The sequence below is a fragment of the Condylura cristata genome, unplaced genomic scaffold (genome assembly GCF_000260355.1).
Source record: "Condylura cristata isolate star-nosed mole 26May11 unplaced genomic scaffold, ConCri1.0 scaffold00027, whole genome shotgun sequence".
Taxonomy (NCBI): domain Eukaryota; kingdom Metazoa; phylum Chordata; class Mammalia; order Eulipotyphla; family Talpidae; genus Condylura; species Condylura cristata.
In genome coordinates this window covers 15927007-15951295 of record NW_004567128.1, presented here as the reverse complement: position 1 = coordinate 15951295, position 24289 = coordinate 15927007, and the positions used below count along the sequence as shown (strand labels likewise).

The following is a 24289-nucleotide window of genomic DNA, read 5'->3' as shown; positions in this document are numbered from 1 at the left end:
TTGACCTGCCTGTTCTGCTCCCCACTCTGTCTCTGGTGAAGCCTCTCACCCTCTGCATCTTTGGCCTGTAACCCAGTTCTGTATGGATAAATAAATAAATCTTAAAAAAAAAAATAAAGAATAGAAACCTGGACCACCAGAGGTGATGGGTACTTCCAGTGCCTATGAGTCCTGATGTTAGGACTTGATAATGTTGGAAAACGACACTGTACATGAGACAGAGTAGGTACATGCAGTTTTCCTAATCAAAAATTCAGCTGAATTTACTGAGTCCTTGGAATGTGTTCACACTGAGCCAGAGGCCCCCAAGTGGGTAAGAGCACTTTTCTTTCCTTGGTGTCTCTTCACCACTCCTGTGACTTTTTATATAAATCAAGTTTCTGATATTCTACTTCTGAGCTTTTAATTTTTGCAACTTTAGTGGCAGTGTATCATGTTGTAATTAATGGAACATCATGTTATAAAACAGATGAATCAAATATTTTCCCTAGGCATCAAATGTATTGTCAGTGGAAATGTGACATCTAGAATATGAGGAACAAAGGAGATAAGAACTATAATAGTGAACTTTTCATCAAGGGTGATAACATAATGTTTGGATAATTTCATGGGTCGCCACTACCTAAAGTCTCTAGTATTTCTTTAGAAATAAAATGAGACTTCAGTCCTAGAGGTACAGACCTCTTTTCTTTGTCTTCCTCACTCCCTGGCTTGCTTTGATGGGAGAGCTCATTACTTTGACAAAGAGATATATGGAGAAAACAGTTTTTGGTGTTGGTTGAGTTTTAAAGGACTCAAGAAATATACTGCCAGCACACAGAGAAGCTGACCCTGAGAGTTGATAGAGCAGTCAGAGTTCAGTGCAGAAAAGAGAAATGATGCTAGGTATAATAATCAGAGAATGATTTAATACAGAGAATTAGATGCATACTAAATCTTTAGAAAAGCTGATGGAGCACATTTTCCGACTTGGCTTCCAAGAGATATTTCTACAGTTAGACAGAACTGATCAACTAGGGAACTACAGTCTCTGAGGTACCACTGAAACACCGAATTCAAGAACATCCTTTGTAACAGTGAATTAAGACTTGGGAAGTTGAGATTGAGAAGCTGCTGCATTTTCATACATTTTTATTGAGTTGGTTTATAACATAAAAGTTTTAGGTGTACAACATTAGAATTTGATGTTTCGACACTATGTCATGATCAGCACACAATTGACTCCACTTACCCATTTTACCCAACCCCTCCAACCCTGTTTCCCTCTGGTAACTACCAGTTAATCTATTCTCTGTAGCTGACAGTTTTGTTTGTTTGCTTTGTTTCATTATATTCCACATATAAATGGAAGTCACCTGGCACTTATCTTTATATATACCAGTGCTTGAGGGTTCCTTTTTTGCACATTGAGAAGTTATCACTTTTGTAGCTACTGGTCGTGATCAATGAGGCCTAGGGTCTAAGGACTCCAGGAAGCTACTTCAGGTCTTTTCTTGGCAAGGACAAATTCAACATGGAGACCAGAGTTAGGCAGAAAAGCAAGAAGTTTATTGATAGGTACGGACAGGAAGCTCTCTGAGCAGAGGGGTCCCAAATCAGTTGCTGCTGAGGGGCAATAAGAAGGGGCTTATGTGGGTATAGTGGGGAACTAGTGGGGGTTTGGCCTTAGGGTATCTCAGCCTTGTGTTTCTTCCGGATTGTTTGAGGTTCATGGAGTCTCCTAGGTTACTGAAGGCCACTGAATCTCCCTGGTTACTGCTTTCCTACCCAGCCCCCGACAAAATTATCTTTGGTCCTTTCCTTTGGCACTGTGTTATGTTGGTATTCTGAACAATGAACATTTCACTGAATTGGGGACAACATGACTACAACCATCTTTTGTCATTTAGCTTGATAAATGAGCTTGGGGCTCCTGGGCTTGGGGCCCCCTGTCCTAGCTGACTGCCCATACCATTTCCAAACCTCCTCATTCAGTGACTGCTTTTCTCCAACCCAGAAGCTGAGGAATGAATTCTGGAACAATGGTTCAGGCAATCTCATAGTTCTGTCACTGCACTTGCCAACAGAATTAGCAAGAAGGGGTTAGGAGATTGCCTATACCTCACTACCACCTTCCAGATCTCTCAGTTACACCTGTTTGAGGGAGGGCTACCAGACTTGGCAAACAAAAATAATAATACGTGTGACGAATTTTAAAAATCCACTGTTTATCTGAAATTCACATTCAACTGGGTATCTTACAGCTCATCTGACTACTTATTCAAACTCAGCTTATATCCAGAAATGTTATTGGAAAAAAGTTTGGCAAATACCTTTTTTTATTTCCTACTCATTTGCTTTGAGTGTATGGAGGTTTGAGTGAGCCAACCCATAGTATTAAGCAAAGTTCTTACCAAATATGACTGAAGCCTTTCTGCCCCCAGACACTTTTGCTACCATCTGAATATTTTCACTAGACATACTTACACTCTCTGAAGTCCTACCAGTCTGTGACTCACTTGGTTTCCACTCAGTTTCCTTTTAAAAAAAAAAAAAGTAACAATCTCCCAGAATACGAGGATACCCTCTGAAAATCAGGTTTTCAAAAGGTAGGAGAGAGGGATTGTCGAGAACCTGAGGAAGTTGTGCGGGTAGGAAAGAGTGGACAATGGCGGAGGACTCTGGGGGCTTTCGTGGTAGATGCACTGTTACTCCTGAAAGGGAACCTGTTCTCCCCAAACACAAGCAATAATGTCCTCCAGTGTTACCTCAGTGAAACAAACAAATGAATAAGTAAACTAATAAAAAAGACAAGACTGGGCACCAGGTGGTGGAAAGAACTGGACAGATGCTCATTCAAATCTTTTTTATTTACTGTCTTCTCTTGGGTGAATTCAGGATTCAAAGAGGAAATATTTCATTTTCCTACTTCTCCATTTTGTACCCCCCAAAGCTGCATGCTTCCCACATCACAGAACCCAAAGTGATGCCATCAGAATGATATAGATCATCCACTGTACAGATGAAATATCTATATATTTGCAGGCCTGAAAAATATATGGCTTTGTTTTCCATGAAAATGTCATTGTTGGGGTTAGAACCCAATGACTTTTGGTTACAGGATGCTCTGTAAATTTGGGGACGGCTTTTACTTACTCCAGGAGTTAAGATGTCGAAAGGAAGACCATTGTGTCTGTACATGCTAATTGACATCTAGTGAGAAGAAATGTCAGCTTAGGGCCTGAAAAGAAATACTGCCTCTCTGAGCAGTCAAGGCTGATAAAATAACAATTACACCAGCACAGGGCTGCTCTCTAGCAACACAGCAACTTTTTTCTCTTACACATTTTCCCTTGGATTTTCTTTTCAGTGTTTAAAACATTTGGGTAGTTCGAGTTTCAAGGCTACTGATTGTAACAGAAAATCAGTAGTAATTGGAAGCAGTGGGATGTTGGGAGAAGTAATAGAGGTAGCTGCTTTCCAAGTTATCCTGTAGGACTTCCCGTGGCAAAGAAATCAGGCAATGGAAGTTTGACGAAGTGAGCGCAAGCAAACAGTTGAACAGAGAATGGTGCCTTCTCTTCGGTCCTTTTATCTCTGGTGGTAAGTGGGAAGTTGGGAAATTCTTTGGCAGAAAACTTTATCCAAGGGTTGACGGGGGTAATTTTGGCTGAAAGAGGCTATAGAAATGTGAGACTTAGAAATGGGTTTTATGTCAAAGATGCAGGAGGTTCAATTTCTCTTCAGAAGTGTGCATTATTTTTTCTATTGTCTTCTGTCTATAAAAATATTATTGCAATGAAAAGTACTATAAGTCTTGAATAGAATTTGCCAACAGATTAAAAACCCTCAAGTAAATTTTACTGATTATGACTTGATTTTATAAGTGCAATGGTATTTTTTTTCTTTTACTCATTTATTCATTCATTCAACAATGTTTATTGAGTATTTTTATTATTATTTATACATCATTCTTCATTTTGTGTCTTTTTCCATCGCAGTTATAATCCCCGAGGACTTCCCACCACCAATTCACCATGCAATGGTATTTTAAAAACAAGTCATTTTGTAGCTCCCAGCATCACAAAGATAGACATGATTCCACAGACAAAGCTTTGTGCCACATGAAATACTTTACTCAGCAAAGAGAGAGCAGAAGAAAGTGATGGCACTACTCAATGCTCCATAGAACTCAAATATTATAGCATGTTTTTTTTTTTCCCCTATGAATGTTATCATGTTTCAGAGCAATAGTATTGAACAATTTTTTTTTTTAACTTTTGCATAGAGGAACTTAGGTTAGGCCAGAGGTGGGGGGCGGAGAGAGGATTCTCCATAGACAGAGTGGGAGCAGAACAAGTATATCTACTGAAATGCACTGCTGAGGGGAACAGTGAGCAAAACAGGTCTGCTGTGCCATTTGGGTCACCTCCCTGGTCAGGATCAAACTCAGGCCGTAGAGGTGATTGTGCTAAGGCTTACCTCTGGGCCACTGGGGAGGCCCTGAACATATAATGTTTAAAAGGCCCAGGTTCTTTCCTCAGTGCTTCAGAACCTATTATTTATGTTCTTGATCTAAAATCTGTTCTTCTGAAAGATTTGATTTGTCCTGCATGTTAAAAAACAGCATGATTTCATTTATATTATATGATTGTCTATCAATAGGTAAACCAGTAATCCTGTGAGAAATCATTTCCTCTCATTTCGTAAATACCATGATCCAGGATATTTAGTACTGGGAATCTAGATAGGCAAGATATTCAGGGGGTAAGGAAATTCCCAAACTTATAATTTTATAATGAGAAATAGTCTTCAAGAGCGAAAGTTTCAAAAATGGACTGCCCAAGGAATCTTTTCTTGCTATCTCAGGCACCAGGCAGTTTTCCAGAAGCAAGCATTCATCCATTTGGGGAACTATCACCCACAGTCTCCATTTTTCTAGCAATCGCACTGAACACCAGGATGGCCATAGGATTTACAGAGCTCCCTTCTCAGGATAATCAGATCCTTTCAGCAGTCACCTATCAGCTTGTCAGTGTTCACCTCCATGTTCCAGGAGTTTCTGGCAGCCTCTGAAGCCTAAGATACAGAATGAGCAGGGAGCAAAAATCTGACTCATATTCATGGATGTATCTCTCCAAAAGAGAGGCTCTTTTATCTTCTTTAATTTTTCCAAATCAAGTCATTAGCATGAAACAAGGACATGAAATCTTACCAGAGCAAAATTGGGGTCATGCCATCAGCTAGCTGAATGAGCGCTCTGTGGCGTGATGATGTATGGCCCCTGCAAACAACGCCTTCACCACATCAAATCTGCCCTTTAATTACATTTTAAATCTCATTTGAAGAGATTTTATCATTATGGAAATTGCTCTGTAAATGTGCCCATGATGAGACCCAATAAAAGTTTCCTGAGAAGAACTGAAGACAGAGGAGATGAATCAGCAGCGAAAACATTATCGTCAGACCGAGTTTCCCTAGCTTTAGGCAAAACAGCCCAGGCAGAAACAGAAAGTCCTCATTGACTCAAAGGTGCTTTTTCCCTGATTATTATTGGGCGCTTTTGCCAGTAGCACTATCATTTCTTCCCCACGCTAAAGGAAGAGTGGCGTGCTCTAGCGCAGGGTGCCTTTTTCTCCCCAACATCACGACCATCACTTGAACTGATAGTTGCCAAAATGAATAATGTAATATTTGTCTCGTGTTCCTCACTTCACACACACATGCAGAACAGGCCTAAGATTCTTTAAATGAAAGATTGCTTTCTTTTTATGAAAGAAAGAACAACTCTGCTTTTTTTTTAGGGTCCTTTAAAAATACCTATATTGCTGTGTTATGGAAAGCACATGAGGAGGATTCTTAGGTAAATGGTAAAATCAAAATGTTCTTTTCTCTGCATCAGGGGTTGTCTCATATTTTTGTGTGGTACAACAGATTTAAAGGCTCATTTCAGGCACATTCTTCATTATATTTTTCTTCCATCATGAATTGGTTCCCTGCCTGCCACACAGAGACAGCCTGGGGCCTTAGCTGGGCTCTGCCCAGGTGCAAGCTTGGATCTTTGCCCTTGGGTCCCTTGTTGGATGCCCTCTTTTCCTCCTTGATTACCCACCCACCCCTCTTGGCATTCCACAAAGAAATGGTAGATCAATATAGGAAAGGGCCAGGTTGCAAGAGTGACAGGAATCTCCTTAGCACAGTCAAGGGGTGTCTAATATCTCCCTCTCCAGGATCTGTACTGGCAAGGTGCGTAAGCAAAGTTGCATTTTAGTAACATTTTCTAATGTGTTCCTCCTTGGTCTGAGTTTTCCACTCAAATGGTTCTTGAAAGATAAGTTGACTTCCTTAATTCATTATATTTCTGCGAGGTAGAGGCAGTTACCAGCAAGCTTTTTTCCCCTCCATGCTGTCTTAGTAGGTGCGGGAAACCCCTGAAATTATAGCTCTATTTTGTGTTTATGAATATTTGTGCAAGTATCTGAGGAAAGGCATTCAAAACCTCCAGGAGATTAAGACCATCATGTTAGATCTCGGTTCATTTAATGTGCATTCCCTGGAGTAATACTTTCAACATCACCTGGAAACTTGTTGAAGTGCAATTTTTTATGAATATTCATGTATATGATTCCATTGTATATTATTTAATATAGATCTGTGGAACCAAAGGTAATACTTTTTAATTTTAGTTTATTTTTATTGAGGTAACAATGGTTTATGACACTGTACAATTTGGTGTTCATAAGTTCATATCTCTTCAGATGTCTTTTACCACACCACATCCAAAACACCAACCAACTGCCACCATAATCCCTTGGGCCCTCTCTGCCTTTGCTCCCCATATCCCCATTCTCTTCCTCTGCTATCCTCAGTTCTATAATCAGTTTTCTTGAGATTGTTTTAGTTTTTTTTCAGACCCTTTGTTTCTCTATATTCCACTTATAAGTGACACTATCTAGTATCTTTCTCCTTCTGACTTATTTCACTCCACTTCCATGTGGTCACAAATGGCAAGAGTTCATCTTGTTTTTATAGCTGAGTACTATTCCACTGTGATAGATATGCCACATCTTCTTCTCTGTCCTCAGGTATTTAGGTTATTTCCATACGTAGGCTGTTGTAACTAGTGCTGCAGTAAACAGAGATTTGCCTATGCTCTTCTCCTTTGTGATTTTGCATCTTTTAGGTAGAACCTAGAAGTGGAGTTGCCGAATCATAAGGTAGCTCTATTTATAGTTTTGAGTAGTCTCCATATTGTTTTCCAAGGGACTGGATCAGTCTACATTCCTTCTACCAGTGAAGGGCTCCATTTTTTTCACCCCCTCACCAACACTTGTTTTGGTCTTTCTGATAGGGGACATTCATTCTTACAGGTATGAGATGCTATCTACTTGTGGTTTGTGATTTGCATTTCCCTGGTGACAATAGATGATGAACCTTTCTTCATTTGCTTTCTGGCATCTGTGTTTCTTTGGGAAAGTGTCTGTGTAGTTCCTCTGCTCATTTTTTAATTGGGTTGCTTTCTTTTTGTTGAGTTATCTAAGTTCTTTTTACTAGTCCCTTGTCAGGTATATAGTATGGGAATATTTTTCTCCTACTTGCTAGGGTGTCTTTTGGGGATTCTTTAGTAGTTTCCTTTGCTTAGAAATACAAATTCTCAGATTTTTGTTTAATTCTTTTTTTATTTTATGCATACAGAACTGGGGTACAGGCCAGTGGTGCAGGGCCAGTGAGCAGATTCACCAGAGACAGAATGGGGATCAGAACAGATAGACTGTCAAGTACACTGCTGAGGGGAGCAGTGGACGGGTCAGGAGAGGTCTGCCGAGCCATGTGGATCACCTCTGGGGCGGGGATCGAACTCATGCTGAAGTAGCTTTAGCTTCTTAGTGCTGTGCTTTAACCTGCTGTGCCAACAGGGAGGGCCCCAAATTCTTTAACTTTACCCACCAGAACTATAGAGTCAGAGTCCTTTGTTGGGGTCCTGCAGTTTTGTTTAGAAAGCCCACCAGATGAATCTCAAGCTTGCTCACTGAGAACCACTGTGTTAGATAAAACAGCAGTATGTGATGAAAGTTCATGTTCACATGTACATGTGGATAACACAGGGAATAGACCCCTCTCTTGCTGCTCATGGACCACTCTCTCTGGCCACACAAATGCCTTATGTCATTTTATCTTAGCTTCAAGTTTTTCCTCTGCCTCAAATTTCATTCTCCCATTTTTCTCTCTTCATCTCCTATTCATCCCTCAAAATCCTACTCAACTATCATGACCTGAGTGATGGCATTTCCAAATCTTGGCCACAAAACTCATTTATCTCTTGTTCCCATAGGCCTATATCTACTTTAATATTATCACATGTTATTTGGATTGTGTGTTTGCTTAAAATTTTTTCAGGGTGCTGTGGGCCCCTTGAAGTAAGAGACTTATTACTTATAGTTTCTGAGTTTTTTTCAGTCATAATTTCGGGATGACCCCTATCTTTTAGCCAGTCAACCAAAGAGAAAACTCAGAAAGTTGAAAGAATGGAACCCCTACCCACTCAGGCAGAAGTGTTTTTCAGCAAGTCTCTTTATCTTCTACTTAATGGAAATATTAATAATCAGACATTACCAGCAAATGTTTCTCAGACCTTGTTGTTGAAGATCTTTCTGTTAAATTCTAAACTGTATCAAAACTCAAGCAGCCAGTAGAGTTCCTCTACTTCTGTCTGTGAGGACTGGGCCAAAAGCTGTTCTCCACGGTACAGATCTATGGACACCACCTAACTACCACTTCTCTTCCTCACAAATGAACTGGCTTCTTCATTTAATTACTCAAGATCATTGCTGATATCCAACTGAATGTATTCCTTTCTTATTCAGGGCACTGCAAGGCAGAATACTGCTGTTCTAACACAGATACGCCATTGTATCTGCCATGTAAATATCTTTATGATGTAAAATAAGCTATGAAGGTCTCCATTCTCTGTTTCAGTTCTTACAAAGTTATATAATTTATCTCAGCAGCATGAAAAATCCTAGCTTTTCAAAATTTAATCTGTGGTGAGAATTTTTCAAATCTATGGTTCTCAGATGAAAGAGGCATCAGGTAATGACCAAAGACCAAGAATATTCAGGGCCTGCTTGAGCAGGATGTTCCAGCACCTCTCAGATGTTCTGAAATGAATTGAATGCTCTAGCAAAGATTAGTAGGAATACAATGAAAAACTCTTGATTGAATGAGTTTCTGACTTCAGCATTGTAGGTTCTAGAAATGAATAAATATCCTAGATAACTTGCCAGATATTATTCTACCACTTTAATCTCTTACATCATGATTACTTTGGAGATAAGCCAGTTTTATCTACCTTTATGTTAATGTTACCATTAATATCCTTTCTTTTCTTTATACATAGGAGAAAAAAAGTATTTTCTCCCTATCACCATCTACCCTATTCCAGTATCTGTGAATAATCTGGAACTTGTCCTGTTATTTGAAGGAACAAATATAGAAACATCTTGGATTTATGACATTATCTACCTGTTCTGAACAATTGCTTCACTGTAGGGATATTGTGGTAGTTGTGTCCAAATAGGAGACTTGTGGGAAAGAAGGGGAATAGAATGAAGTTGTTGATTTGCATTTACAATGTTCATAATTAAAACAAGCCAGAAGAAATTAGCTACATGGCTGTTATGATTTCTTGTGTATTATCAAAAAATAATTATGGCAAATTGCCATATGTTCTTGCCTTCTTCATACATATTGCTTTTGGGATAAGATGAGACTTGACATCAACTAATTGCTTATTTCTAATACGCAGTCTGAACTACAGTGATTCTCTAGAGGGAAAAAAATAGCTCTGCAACTAAGAGCTTTTCTAACTTTTAACTCTGTACTTAATATAGATAAATTATACAGATAAATATAACCAGATGTGTATTGTTCCATGGGAAGACAGTTGCCTATTTAAAGCATAAGAATGTATTTTTTTCTTCATTTAGAACCATTCAGAATCATTAAAGTTATCAGTTCTGAGTAGACTGAGGAGGAATAAATAATTTAATACCTAACCAGAAAATAATTCAGTTTCCTGGTCATTCCTCTGAGAGCATCAGAGTAAATTTCTGAAACCAAATATTTCACAAGCGCCTTAATGAGTAAATTATTGTGTTGTGCTACATGTAGCCTAAACTCGAGCTCACTTCATATTTGTGGGGCGAGAGAGGAATGCAATGAGTGACAAGAACAACAATTCAGGCAGATTTGTGTTATGATCCTGTGTTTGCCACATAGGAGCTGTGAGATTTGGGTAAGTTACTTCATCTCTCCAAATTATACCACTGAGAGATAAGAAAGCCTCATTCACAGAGCTGATGTGAAGAATTTAGAAGAGATGTAAGTATTAGTTTCCTGCCCCATTTCATTTCCCACACCACTTTCACACCTCACCGTGGCTCTACAATAATCAATGTGTCTCAGAGTTGGAAAGGCCCATCTGGCCTTTCGCAGATAAGGATAGTTATCATCAAACAGGCTGATTCTGTCACATAAAACATAACACAAAACCAAAAGTGCCTTCAATGTTGTAGACTTTTCATATGTGGCTTAAATACACAATCTAGGGTTAAAGGGTGGCAGCCTTTCAAGATTAACATTGGTGATGATCTTAGGTAAGATCTTAGGTAACGAAAGCTCAGCCGATTATGAGCAATGAAGCAATATTGCAACATATGGAATAATGTTGCAACACAGTACAGATTTTATATGAATTTTAGACATTCATAAAAAATGAAATAGCCTAAGAGCTTGTTTTATCTTCCATGACCAGCATTATGAAGGAATGTCATTCTTTTTTAATTCTTCAGCACTGACCAAATGCATACCAACATTAATTCTCCCACTGAATCCACCACATCTAAACTTTAAAACACACAATGCAGTATTTCTCTACCCACTCTTTCTCAGAATTGCCTGTCCTTTAGCACTCACTCTTATATACTTTAGGGATGCTTGCCAGGGTAGATTTTAGGTAGGAGTTTCTTATGCCTCGATGCAGTTTGGTGTCCGTGGCCTTGATTTTTCAGTGTAATCTATTTGGCACCAAGTGGTGTGTGTATGTTATGTTTAAATCACAGCATATGTAATGTTTATCTTCCCAGTAAGGGAAACAAAACTTAAAAATAACATTTCTGTCTTTAAAATGCTTTTGTAAACAGTTATCACATTGCCCAATTCTACCTTTCAAAGGGAGAGCAAGGAAAGGATGAAATCGCGTCATGCCTGCAGCTATTTCTATCATTTCTGAGTAATCAATAATGCTGGTTTCCTCCTTCTTGTTTACTCCTCATTTTGGAGCCATCACTTTATTGCTTCGTGGATGGCTGGAGCTGCCTCTCAGCTAGACTTCTGCCCCAACCTTCTCCATGTCCCCATTTACGCCTTAAGAATCATTCTCAATACTCTCTTGACTCTGTCAAGTCTACCCAGGAAGCTACAATGGTCTCTTAGAGCATCAGATATGATCTTCAGGCTGCATTCATGGCTCTCAATGCCTACTCTATACCCTTTGAACCTCATTGTTGACCCTGTTCAACACTACCTCTTAGCTCCTGCTTCTGTCTCTGGCTCCCATCTCTGGGCATTCAGTATTCATTATTCTGGGAATAGCCTCACGTCTTCTCTGCTAGTAAATCATGTAGTCATGAAGAAGGTGATACACAATTTTAATGAAATCGGGACACAATTTTAATGAAATCTCTCAATATATTAGGCATTGGGTTAGGGATTTAGGGGATCTCCCCACATCACCTCACCTGTTCTTTGCAAAACCTTATAAGGTATATATTAGTAGTAGTCCTATTTATGGGCACAAGAAGCAAAAAAAAAAGGCTTTGAAAAATGTCATGATCTTCCCAGGATCACAAAGCAAATAGTAGGGAAAGTTAGAATCAAAGCAGATCCTATGATGCCTCTGTGCCATCCTTTATCCAGATCTATGTTAATTACCCCATCTCCAAGCTCTGAGAGGCACTCATGCCTTTATGTGCTTTTTAGTTATATGCACTTTTATTGCCATTCTTCCACTGCTTCAAGTAAGATTCCCCACAAGCTCTAAACATCAAATAAACATTAAAAAACCATCCTCCAAAGTACCTTTGATCAGGCACCACCCTATTTCTCAGCTAAAAACTTCGTTGCCCAAATTTTCAACAGTGTGTGTTCAGGCAGCCTCCTTAAGTCGCCTTACTCTTACATCTGTTTCCGTCTCTACTCTGAAATTGTCCTTGTCAAGGCAAACAAATGACCTTCCTTGTCACCAAATCCAATAGCCAACGTTCTGTTATGTAGCTGGCCTCTCTGAAGTCCTTGACCTGGTTGGCCACTCTTCCTTTTTTGAAACCCCCTCTGCTTTCTTCATTCCCATCAACCTCTGATTTCTTAGGTTTCCTCCTGCCTCTTTGGTTCTGACTTTTCTGTCTCCCTGCGACATTGTCTACTCTGTATAACTTCTGCATATTGGTCGTCCTCAGGACTTGGTGCTAGGACCACTTATTTTCTCCTTCTTCTACCCCCCACCATGTATGCGTGTCCTTTATAGATGGCATCAGTAAACTGAGTAATTACAAATCCATAAGACCAAACCAGAACTCTCCTCTGAGTTTCACATAGGTCTTGGACATCTTTACTTAAATGTCTCAAAATCTTATTAAAACCTAACATGTTAAAAATAGTATAACAGGCCCTCCCTGGTGGCGCAGCGGGTTAAAGCACAGCACTGAGAATCTGGAGCCGCTTCCGCATGAGGTTGATTCCTACCTGCCCCGGAGGTGACCACATGGAGGTGACCTCTCCTGACCCGCCCGCTGCTCCCCTCAGCAATGTACTTTGTCAATCTGCCTGTTCTGTTCCTCACTCTGTCTCTGGTGAAGCCTCTCACCACCCCTGAGCCTCTGGCCTGTACCCTAGTTCTGTATGCACAAATAAATAAATCTTTTAAAAAATAGTATAACAAAAGTGACATTTTACCCAGTTTTCACCACCTCAGTAAAAGATCCTTCTATCCACAGGTTGTTCAAGTCAAAAACTTGAAGTTATCATTGCAACGTCCCTTTCCTTTGCTCTCACCATCCAGTCCATTACTATGTATGTATAGGAAATCCAGTGTCCAAATTACATCTCACGTGAGTCCCCACTTCTCTTCTGCACTCACCTTAGTAAGGCCACCATGTCTCTTACCAGGATGAGAGACCTTGGCTTCTAACTGGGCTTTCTGTTACCTTAGTAAGTTCTAATCAAGATTTTTCCTACCACAGAGCTGATACCAAGAACCCCTACTTATCCAGGTCTGAGCTCCCAGGTCTTCCTGTAACTAATGTCTTCTCACCATTAAAGTCTCAACTGATGTTAAACCTTCTTGCACAGGCAGTTCTTGACCATGACAAAGAGGTCCCCATCAACATTGCATGTACACTATTATCCTCACCTTAGACTTGTTACTTTCAGAGAATTTCCTTATTTTGTTGAGCATTTTGGATCATTTTACCATTTTTCTCTCCTATTTATCCAATTTCTGTTAGTGAACATCAACAGGGCAGAAGTCTCTTCCCTCCACCACTGCAGACCTAGATGTTAGTATATTAAATACTAGAGTAAGGAAGGAAAGAAACAAGGAAGGGATTAACTTACAGGCTGGAACTATATATTTAGTATATGTTTTTCATAGCTCCTGGTGAAATCTTGGACATACAATGGCACTTAATGCTTTTTTGTGTCATGAACAAATATGTTGAAAATTTTGACACCGTGAAGAAGATGAAATGAGGGGGGAAATGAGGGGAAATACTGCTTGTCTGCCATCCTAGTATATCTTAAATGAACTCTTCAACTTGAAAAAAAAGGAATTTTAAGAATAGAGTAAATCAGAGGGTCAGACAAGGAGAGCACATCACATGTTACAGAGCTTGGGATTGCTTAAGGCAGTCTGACAAATGGGATTTTGCTGGGTTTCCTCCAGGGGTAATCCACCCTAGGTTAGGCATTTTTAAAGATTAGATTTTGAAATAAAGCTTTGCACCTGGGAATGTACCGAGGCTGGAGAGCCTATCCCTTCTCTCCACTGTTCTAGTGCTTAAGTGTAAGAATTTTCGAATGAGATATGAAAGTAAAGACAACAAACCCTGCAGGATAATAGTCTCTGAGGACCTTAATAACAGCCATTTTTAAAGCAAAGCCTGTGGACTCCTAAATCCATAGCTGTTCGTTTAAGATGCATTGCAATGCAGTGGACCTGAAAACACACTCCTTATCTACCTAGAGCTACCAGGCTCCAAGCCAAGCAGCCGTCCTCAAATTAACTCTTGTTTCTCTTGGGATGACAACTCTGCTGCTTTTAAAAGTACTGCAAAGGCCACATAGCAAATAGAAAAACAAAACAGTCACACCCACTGTGAATCCCTACAGGACTGTGTTTCCTGAGCTACTTAGGAACCTCTGGAAGTCAGAGTCCTTTAAAGGCCAGGAGTGTCAGCCCAATTCCTTCAGATGAGTGCTTCTCAAAAATTCCATTAGGAACGACAATTCTGTTTTGTTTTGCTAGTTTTAATTTCCAATCCATAACAGACTGATACTTTTGTAACACAAAATAAAAGTGAATTCCTTTAAAAAAAAAATAGAGAACCCCAAGTGAAGCCCATGCTTTTTAGTTTAGATTGCTATAAGGTTTCAGAAGATGTACTCTCAATTTCTGTTCTCTTCTTTAATCGTGTATATACATATGTATGTGCGTGTGTTGAAAAACCAACTATTTAGAGCTGGACTTCACTAGTCGTCTGGGCTGAAATAAGCTTAGGGAGTTTTACTTTTCTGTGTTTATTTTTGCTTTATTTCAGTTTCTTAAAGCAATACCTTTTCAGAATAACTGTAGGATAAATTTATTTATAGCGTTTTAATACCATGCTTCCTTCTTAAATAGTTTACTGAGCAAAAATCTGCTTTTTCTGGCTAATTCAGGCTCATCACCATTGCCATTAATTATTTTGCTTCACTAGAAAGCTAGATAATGCCTTCGAGGCCCGGTAATGCATGTCGGGCTCTTCTCTGCATGCTGCATGACCCCCCAGTTCTGCACCTGTGGTGCTCCTAGACCTTGCTGGCTCTCTGTCGGGTAGCACTTCTTGCTGCTCTTAGTTTAGCCCCCAAGAATAATGCCATCTGGGCTCTTCTTTCTTTGACCTTTCGAGTTCTTGGAAATCAGATCGCTTTTTTCCCTATTGAACTTATTTGAATGAATTAAAATATATCCGTAAAGAAGAAGTAAAGGCCTTACCCTATTCACATATTACTTGCCTTCAGAAAGTAGTAGGGATAGTGAGTCCATAGTGAATTTTGTAAAAGGAATTTGATCGTTTATTTTTATTTATACATGTTTTTGTTTGGTTGATTGGTTTTGTGATTTTGCCACTATATTCAATTTGCAACGGGGTGAGGTGTTCAGGGATGTGGTGCAGTTAACATTTGCTAAGTTCTTTTCTAGAGACAAATAATTCCATGTACATAGGAAAGAAAATATGTGGATGCTGTTATCCATGATATTTTGAAATAGTATCAAAACCATTTTCATGGATAATAAAAAGAAGATTATACTATTACTAAGAAATGTGGACATCTCCATTCTTTATTTTTCTTCTAGTTTAAAGTTTTGTGACTTTTCACATTCATCCCAGTGGTCTTATTACTTAAGGACACCACAGGTCAGTCCACTAGACAACTATAATATAGCATATAACATGGTCTGTCACCATCCAACATAGTATGACAGATATATACGTACATATATACATATATGAAATAGCATGCATTTAATATTCAACAATATATGCACTTGTCTTTATTAACTTTTATTCTCAAGTTTCCTCCTGAAAGAAAGTCTTTGTCCTACTTAACTTATGGATCAAGACCACCTTCAACCTATTTCTGCTTAAAATTTATCATCCATTCCATTGAGTTTGCATGGCTCATTCTCTCTGCTCATGAACCATACATACTCACTCCTCACCTTTCTGCCATTTCTTTGCTTTTCTTCTCTCTACCTCTTGCAATGCTGTCTATTTTTTGAGTCTCAAGCCAAGTGATAGAAACTACTATTTCTATCTCTTATGATAGAAACCCTTGTGTTACATTACAGCAGCCTTAGTAAAGGCTTGTTGTCTTCTGGACACTGTGCAAAATTGTGTATATTTATTCCATGTAGCATTCAAAGTAATCACACAGTGGGTATTCTTACTAGTGTTTTTTAGTGAAGCCAAAGAGGTTAAAGAACTTTCAGAGTTATGTAGCTAATAAGGAGGAAAAAAGGGGGAGTTTCTATTTAAATGCACTTTGCCATCTGAAAGCTGATAAAGGGGACTTATAACAAAAATAGGCTAGACCGTCAATGAAGAAGGGAGTATGAGAATTAAAAAGCTCCTCAAGGAACAGAATACCCCCTACTCTTAAAACCACTAGTCTACGAACAGCTTGCTTAATTCACACCTGAAATTCCTCGATGTTAATAGCTGAAATGTGCTCCATAATTGTACAAAAGGTAAGGTAACAGACCACTTTTCAGGAGAAGGGCTGCATCGTATTTTCCATTTGCTCACATTTTCACAGCTGTGTTTTCTCTTGTAGTATTGAACATATTTCTATCACTTCAGATCTGTTAAACAGTTTCCATATATTAATAAGACTGTAAAATTACTCTGAGAACTGAAAACAATGCTATTCTGCATATTAATGGCAGTAGTTGATTTGCTGAAATTTAGGTAGGCATACTATTAATAAGAAAAAATAGTAGGGAAAGTGTAGAAATTAATAGGGACAAACTCAGCATAGTGACAGAGATCCAGTCCCTGGAGTTTGATTGTTTGGGTTTGAAACCTGGTCACATGATTTTATTAGCTCTTTGAGCTTTGGCATTTTTATATAACCTCTCTGTAATTTCATTCCCTTATATGTAAAGTAAAAATAATAATGCCTTACTGGACATATGAAATGACCTCATGTATATACAGGGCTTTGGACAATGTCTGATGTATAACATATCTTATATATTTGTTGATGTTACTACTGCTATTTTATTTCTGCTGTTATATAACCAAGACCTATTGTTTGCTCTTCTTTAGTTATTGTACTCTTAAAGAATACAATCACAAAAAGAAGAGAAAAGCTAGAATATCATACATTGAATATAGTGGTAAAGGCTTCAGTAACCTTTTCTAGTTAAATTAGAGGTAAAATTAAACTACTGAAAAATACCTGTGAAAATTACTTCTTGTGCAGATTGCTGCTTTCTGTGATCGCCACTTCATTCTTTTTTCCAACCGCTTGCTCCTCTGTGGTTCCCAAGTCGAAGGTTAATCTTAAGATAAATGCCATGGTGGTAGTTTTATGCAAATGTTAGTGTGTTTCTTCCTGCCTGCCCTCTTGATGTCTGTTCCCTACCTGAGACTCATGCTGCCTACCTGTGCTGAAAAATCTCCACTAGAGCATGTCAAACTCCTAAAGAGAGCCTTGGGTTCCTCACTGCTGCTCACGGCAGAGTCCCCCACCAACTCAGCATACCAAAGTACATGGCTGGAGGTGTCGTAATTATTTAACATAATGTTCGCATGGGTCTTATAGACAAAGGAATGAATCACTAATGGGAAATTCCTAGTTGAGATAGCAGGGATGACTTTGTAGTAAAGCAGCCTTTCCAGTGAAAAGAGTTTTACTCACAGGCATCCCGGAAGCCTCATTGCAAAATGAGGAATGAAAAGGGTAATCAGGATTCCATTTTTCATTCAGAACAAACCCATCCATGTGGATAAATCTTTAATCAAAATCAGTAATGCTGTCTGTGCTTTTCCTTCAGTAGTTATTGCCCCCCCACACACACACACACATACCTCAACCATCTGTATACTCTTGCTCAGCTCCAGTAGCTACTATCTATCACAACCAAGGCTTACAGCAAATGGAGTAGTGGACACAGTCCAAGATCTAGAGTCAGAAGGACTGGATGCGTTGCCCATTTCTAACAGTTACAGCCATCAACTCACTTAAACATCTGAACCTCAGTGTTCCCATTTGGAAAAGAGAAAGTATGTATTTGACAGGGTCAGCAAGAGGCCTAACTAGAGCTGTGCATTTGGAACTGTCATGCAAGCTCTAATGTCCTTTGCTATACTGGTGTCGCTTGGTATCACTGGTGTGATCTAGAGAAGTGGTTCTGAGCTGAGTTAGCTCCCTGCCAATGCAAAGCACTTACTTCAGCTACTTCTCAGCTGCCAAGGGCAAAAGTTTATATCCCAGTGAGTTTGGGCAGGAAATTCTCATCAACATGTAATTGGTCATAGGACAGAGTTAAATAGGGCCCCCAGATTTGATGAAAAGTAAGGATATAACTATCTTCTGTCTTCCTCATATAGTTCCTACAGTGCTAAGATTGCACAAAATAATCAGTCCTCAAGAAATACTGTTTTGGGGCCCTCCCTAGCGGCACACTGGATTAAGGCATAGCACTATTAAGCTGTCTGAAGCCACTGCAGCAAGAGTTCGATCTCCGGCCAGGGAGGTGACCCACATGGCGCAGCAGACCTCTCCTGTCTCCCTACTGCTCCCCTCAGCAGTGTATTTCAGTCCATCTGCCTGTTCTGCTCCCCACTCTGTCTCTGGTGAATCCTTAACCCCAGACCTGCGGCCTTCTGTCAGTTCTTCTATGCATACATAGATAAATCTTTTTTTAAAAAACAAATTCTGTTTATTGATTTTATATTTTATATCTTTGATGATCTAGCAAAGAAGTTTATGTGCTGTATAATGTTAATGGCAAAGATGAAAATTAGCAAATTCACAAATCAACAACCTATTTATGCTTGGGAAGACTAATGGATTTACTCCATTGTTGATGACTTCATGGCATACATAATCTGAAGGAGCTATTGATCGAGCCAAGGCCTCCGCTGTCACATACAGAATATAAACATCCGGTCATTTATATGCCTGTCCATGTAGACAGCTGATTTGGTACTAGACAAAATACCTTATTTTCTTAAACAACTTAATCCCCAAAGTGTGTACTCTGAGAAGTTTAGTATACAAATTATATAAAAAAAGAAGAAAAGTAAAATAAGTATACAAATTATATATAAAAAGAAGAAAAGTAAAAGAGAGAAGTGGGGAATTACCCAAATAAATAAATTTTATCTGTTTGAGCTTTCGTCTGCATTATTTAGATAAATTAACTTTGCTACTTCTCTTTTCCTGAAGTGGGAAATTCAGCAAAGCATATTTACCCATGTTACTCCCCCAACCTAAGATGCATGTGTATTTGATCAAACTCCTTTCTGTAAGAAGCCCAATCCTAGTTTTGCACCACACAATCTAGTTTCAAAATCAGGCAACTTCTTTCCAGAACAAGGCTGTTTTGGATGGGAGAGAGATAGACACTACTGGATCTGTTTTAGCATTTTTATTCTTTTAACTTCAGATGCAGCTCCATCCATATTCCCCCTCCTGTCTTCCAGGCAAAGAGAATGGGACAGAATTCTCTTTAGAGTCCATCAGTGATACTTTGGCTGCCAAAAGCAATGACAGGAAACATTTATTATCCATCCACCTTATTTCTGCAACATTCAAAATTCTGCATCTAAGAGGCTTTGACTGGAAACACAAACCACTTCTAGAGAATTCCTAACATGTAATTGCTGCCACTTTTCCCCTTACTTTAGAAGAGTGATTTAATTCAATTTTAGAAAGAGAGAGTGAGGGGGGGAAAAAAAAACTTTTCTAGTTACACAGATCAATCCGATTGTTCAGAGCTTCAGAATGCATTTTTAAATTTGTTGAACAGAAGCATACAGATCTGTAAAAGCAAGGCAGATAATGTACAAAGCCTCCATTCACTGTGGAGGCAGAAAGGAATGCTGGTACCCGGCAGCTCTCTCAGGAATGTTCCTTTGGCTTTCACTGTACTGCTGGAAACAAGGAGGGAAACACATATATAAAATGAATTTATAATGTCTCTGGCTTATAATGGCAAAATGATAAGAAAAGTTGGCTGTTTAATATAAACTGTCACTTGCATATTCCAGGCCTCCTCCCTTGGAGGTCCCTCCCACAGCCACAGGCCTGGCTACCGTTGAGTGAGGAGTACAAAGTGGCTGTTTATTATTATTGACTGGTGAGGCCTGTGCTCCGAAATTCATTCTGTCAACAGAATGTAAGCAAAGTTGGCATTTTAAAGCAGGGCCTTTTCAGTCGCTGGGTTTTCTCAGGATTGCTATGCAACAGGATCAGTGCTGTAGTCCCCGGTTCAAGCTGAAAATGTTACACAGGAAGACATACCATGTAAAGGTCAGATTCTTCTACTATGATAATTTTCTTGATCTGTGTATATGCCAATGAGGTTGAATGCATACCCTCTTATCATAACTCTTCTTAAGGTCCTTTGGACTTCCTACCTGCCCAGCCTTAAATTATGTTGGTTTTTAAATGGGGAATCTTACTAATCAATGTGTGAGTCTGCTGTAATATCCAGGTGAATTTAACGTGTGTTGTCAACAAGGTTCTTTCTGGTGTGGAAATTCATTAATGTGCCTGTGCTAGAGTCCAAGTGCGACTTTGTTTATTAGTCTCTCTCTGCTTTCATGGTCAGAGTCAATGCTACAGCTTACTACGTGTAGGAAAATCCGACTTGACCCACGGGGTAATGAAATGATTGGCACTGTGTACACTTTATCATGAAATTTTATTTCCTATCACTTCCATAAAGCAGTGTAATTTTGCCCATGGATGAGAAGATATAACTTGGGAAATTTAGAAAGGTATTAATGTAGCATGCTCTAGTTTAGAATCTCAAGGAGTAAATTTATTGCACCTAGTAAGATGCCCATTTCAGTCTACCTAATAACAGGATGAGATCATACATCTAGAAAAGCAAGTTGGAGGTAGATCTTACTAGCTGACCCGATTGAAATGTCTTAGGAACTAGTAGCTTACTTTGTGCAGTTGTCCAAATTCACGTTCTACTGGTCTCTTTCGTTTGGTAATTTTGTCTGTGTCCTTTTTCCTGCCGTTCTGTAGGACCTCCAAGGAGAAATTGAAGCTCACACAGATCTCTATCATAACCTGGATGAAAATGGCCAAAAAATTCTCAGATCCCTGGAAGGTTCTGATGATGCGGTGCTGTTACAGAGGCGTTTGGATAACATGAACTTCAAGTGGAGTGAGCTGCGGAAAAAGTCTCTCAACATTAGGTAGGACTTTTTTGAGTAGCCAAAAAGTAGACAGACATGAATTAAACTGTAAAATTTCCCTCGTTTCCCTTAGCACAAGGAGCTAATAGTTCATATGTTTATGTAAATCACCCAATTTTAGAATGATTCATTTTATTTGGAATAAATGAATCATTCATTTGCTTGGTCTAGGGATGATACTTGAGGGTTCAGATTAGATTAAAGCGGTGATGTTTTATGACCACAAGAGAGATGAGTATTAAGACATTAGGGCAAATGGAAATGAGGGAGCAGCTCACTGCCCTAATTTCAGAGAGTTCTCTTGGTTTATTCACAGGGGTCTACCAAAAAGTGATGAAATTCATGTGTATTCATTCTGGAACTTGTTCTTCGGCATTACTCTAAATGGATAGCAGAACACATTTTTAAAATATCATAATGCCTGATACCTAAGAATTTAAGAGACTTCTCCACAGCTGCTACCCAGGGAGAGAACGGTCACTTCCTATCTTTAGCTTCCTCTCAGATTTTGTTACTACATCCACTGTGGGCTGAGCTTTTAGTTGTTCAAATACACACCTGTTTCTACTTTGCTCCTTCGCTCCTTGCCCAATAGATCAGCTTTCTCTTGAGAAGTCAACAGACTCCTCAGCGCCGTTGCAAGGAGGGCACACTCAAGGTTGTGCTTCCCTGTTTTGCAGTCATTCCATGGTAGCACCAAAGGGCAGAGACAGCAAGTGAAATTCCTGTTGCCTGAATGACACAGGAAGTCCAGGGAATGGAAGCCAGCCTTTCTGCGTTCGAATCGCTGCTTTTTCTAATTCACTTCTCTCTTTAAAAGCATACTGTGTGCTTTCTTCTTTGTCTAGAGGAGGGTCTATAGCAGCGAGGGCAAGTGTACTTTTTCATAATTGGGGGGAATAAACTAAACATTAAGAGTAGTTACTACCTCTAGGTCCTAAGACTACCAAAGAGGGATTTTTTTTTCCCTTCTTTATAGTTGTTCTAAACTGCCCAAAATGTTGACCAATAGCGTATTTACTTCTATAATAAGGAAAAATAGATCTGAAATGTATTCATATGTAAAAATGTACACATCCTATGAAATAATAATGACAGCAACTTACACTTTCCGGGCCCACCACATCCCGTGCCGTGGCTTGAGCATTTGATATTTGTTGACCCAGTTAATGCTCTCAGCAGCACTGAGAGATAGCTTCTATTTTTAATCCTCTCTTTACTTTTGAAGAAAATGGGGTACAGAGAGGCTAAATAACGTTCACAAGGCCACTTTGTCAGGGAGTAGCAAGTACAAGATCTGAACACAGGGACAGGGGCTCAAGTTTGAGCTTTGAACCGTCATGTTATACCACGGAAAAGGGAAAAGGGAAGGCTCACCTAATCATTGCATATAAATACATAACAAGTAAAAGGATGAAATACAGAAGCAGGTCGCCGAGAGTAGAAAAGGATTTATTTTTATTCATAAGGCGTCCGCTCCCCCAAGTTTGCACCCCAAAATTTCAAAACACTGATTTTTTAAATTCATTTTAACAGCCTGCAATAGTATTTTTAACATGTTTGTTAATGAAGTGCTGTTGCTTTACATCCCTGTTAATATTTTGACAGTCTAAGGTGTGTTCCCTCAAGTGTGCTCACTGCAGCTCACCCACCCCCAAGTCCCACTACCCCAGTCCTCTACCAACCCCCATTGTCTGCTCCCCACCCGCCCCCTCCTCCTTGGGGTGCCTCAGATCTGTGGTCAGCTTGAACTCTCAGCGAGGTCAGTGTGTGTGATGACAAAGGCCACTTTTTAAATATCTGTCATTAAAAAGGAATGAAACGTGTAAGATGGGAAAGATATCGGTAGATGAAATAAAGGAAAGGGGGGTTGCAGAAAAGAAAAAGAAAGGTGCTGTAACTGTTCTGAACATCACTCAGTGTCTTTTCTCTCCTTCATGTGAACTTGATGAAATAAAAGGCGAATTGAAAGCGGCAAACAGCATGTCAGCCAAAATATGGGCTCTTCATTCTCTGCAAGTTCCCATATGCCATCTACTGCAGTTTAATTCTTGCTGTCATTAATCAAGTGGGAAGCAGTTACCTAAGCTTATCTAAGGTGCTGCGAATTCTAGCATTAATATATTTAGATCAATAGCTTTTGGTTTTTAAATAGGGCTGGCTAATAATACAGGCTGTATTATGAGCATGGTAAGTTTTAGTTGAGAGAAGCAGACTGTATGAGTAGCTTCAGATGGTGATGACATAGGGTAGGTGAACACCAGAAGAGTTGGATATAGAGCCATTAATTTACAAGCCTGCATTTTTACTCACTTCCCTCCATCAGGGTTATTTTACAGTGAAAAGTCACCACAATTAAAAAATGATTCCAAAGATACCCTGGAGTAACAGCCCTGTTTCTCCCAAGCTATAACATATCATACTAAAAAATTACAATTGGTTCATGGTTTTACAAGGGCTCCTGAAGTCACTTTTATATTTCAAAAAGATAACAAAACATTAGTGCTTAATATCACAGCTGTCCACTTTGACAAAAAAAAAAAAATGTTTGAATCCAAATGCCTTTCAAGTTTCCCTTGGCATTCCATTGGCCAGTATGGAGGTATGCCAGTGCTTCCAGAGCTCAGTACAGCTTATGTTCTTTCCCTTCGTTTATTGCCTTCCTGTTTTGTTTTCCTTTCTGTGATTATGATTCTTATTCAAGTCTTCAGCATGACATTCCATATTAATAGATTTGTTTCTGTTCCTTTATGTATTTAGGAAATCATTTGTGCATTTATAGGAATATTCTTCCTTGGACACTGTGTCTATTATGTTGTTCCTTTGGTAAAGAACTACAATCTTATCGGTGCCCATATTTCACTGTTTCATTCACCTGTTCATTCAGCAGCTATGTATTGGTGTCTACTATGTACTAAGCACTCTTTCAGTCACTGAGGATTCAACAGTGAACAGAATGGACAAAAAGAAAGTCATGGCTTCCTGAAGCTTGGATGAGTCACTAGAATCTAGTGGGCCCTACACTCTACCATCTAGGCTTTAATAAA

The 24289-nt window shown here is 39.2% G+C and overlaps 1 protein-coding gene across 3 annotated transcripts in view; it reads left to right on the top strand.

Annotated features, from left to right (window-relative positions):
- The window catches only part of DMD (dystrophin), a 1782468-nt gene that overhangs the window by 1422327 nt on the left and 335852 nt on the right, over nucleotides 1-24289 (top strand). For 2 of the 3 annotated variants that reach the window (XM_012730298.1, XM_012730297.1), the window contains one exon: nucleotides 21070-21242. In XM_012730298.1, the coding sequence (XP_012585752.1) occupies nucleotides 21070-21242 (173 nt within the window). Of the gene's footprint in view, nucleotides 1-20126; nucleotides 20341-21069; nucleotides 21243-24289 lie in introns of those variants that run through there. The other variant, XM_012730294.1, reaches the window with a different exon arrangement.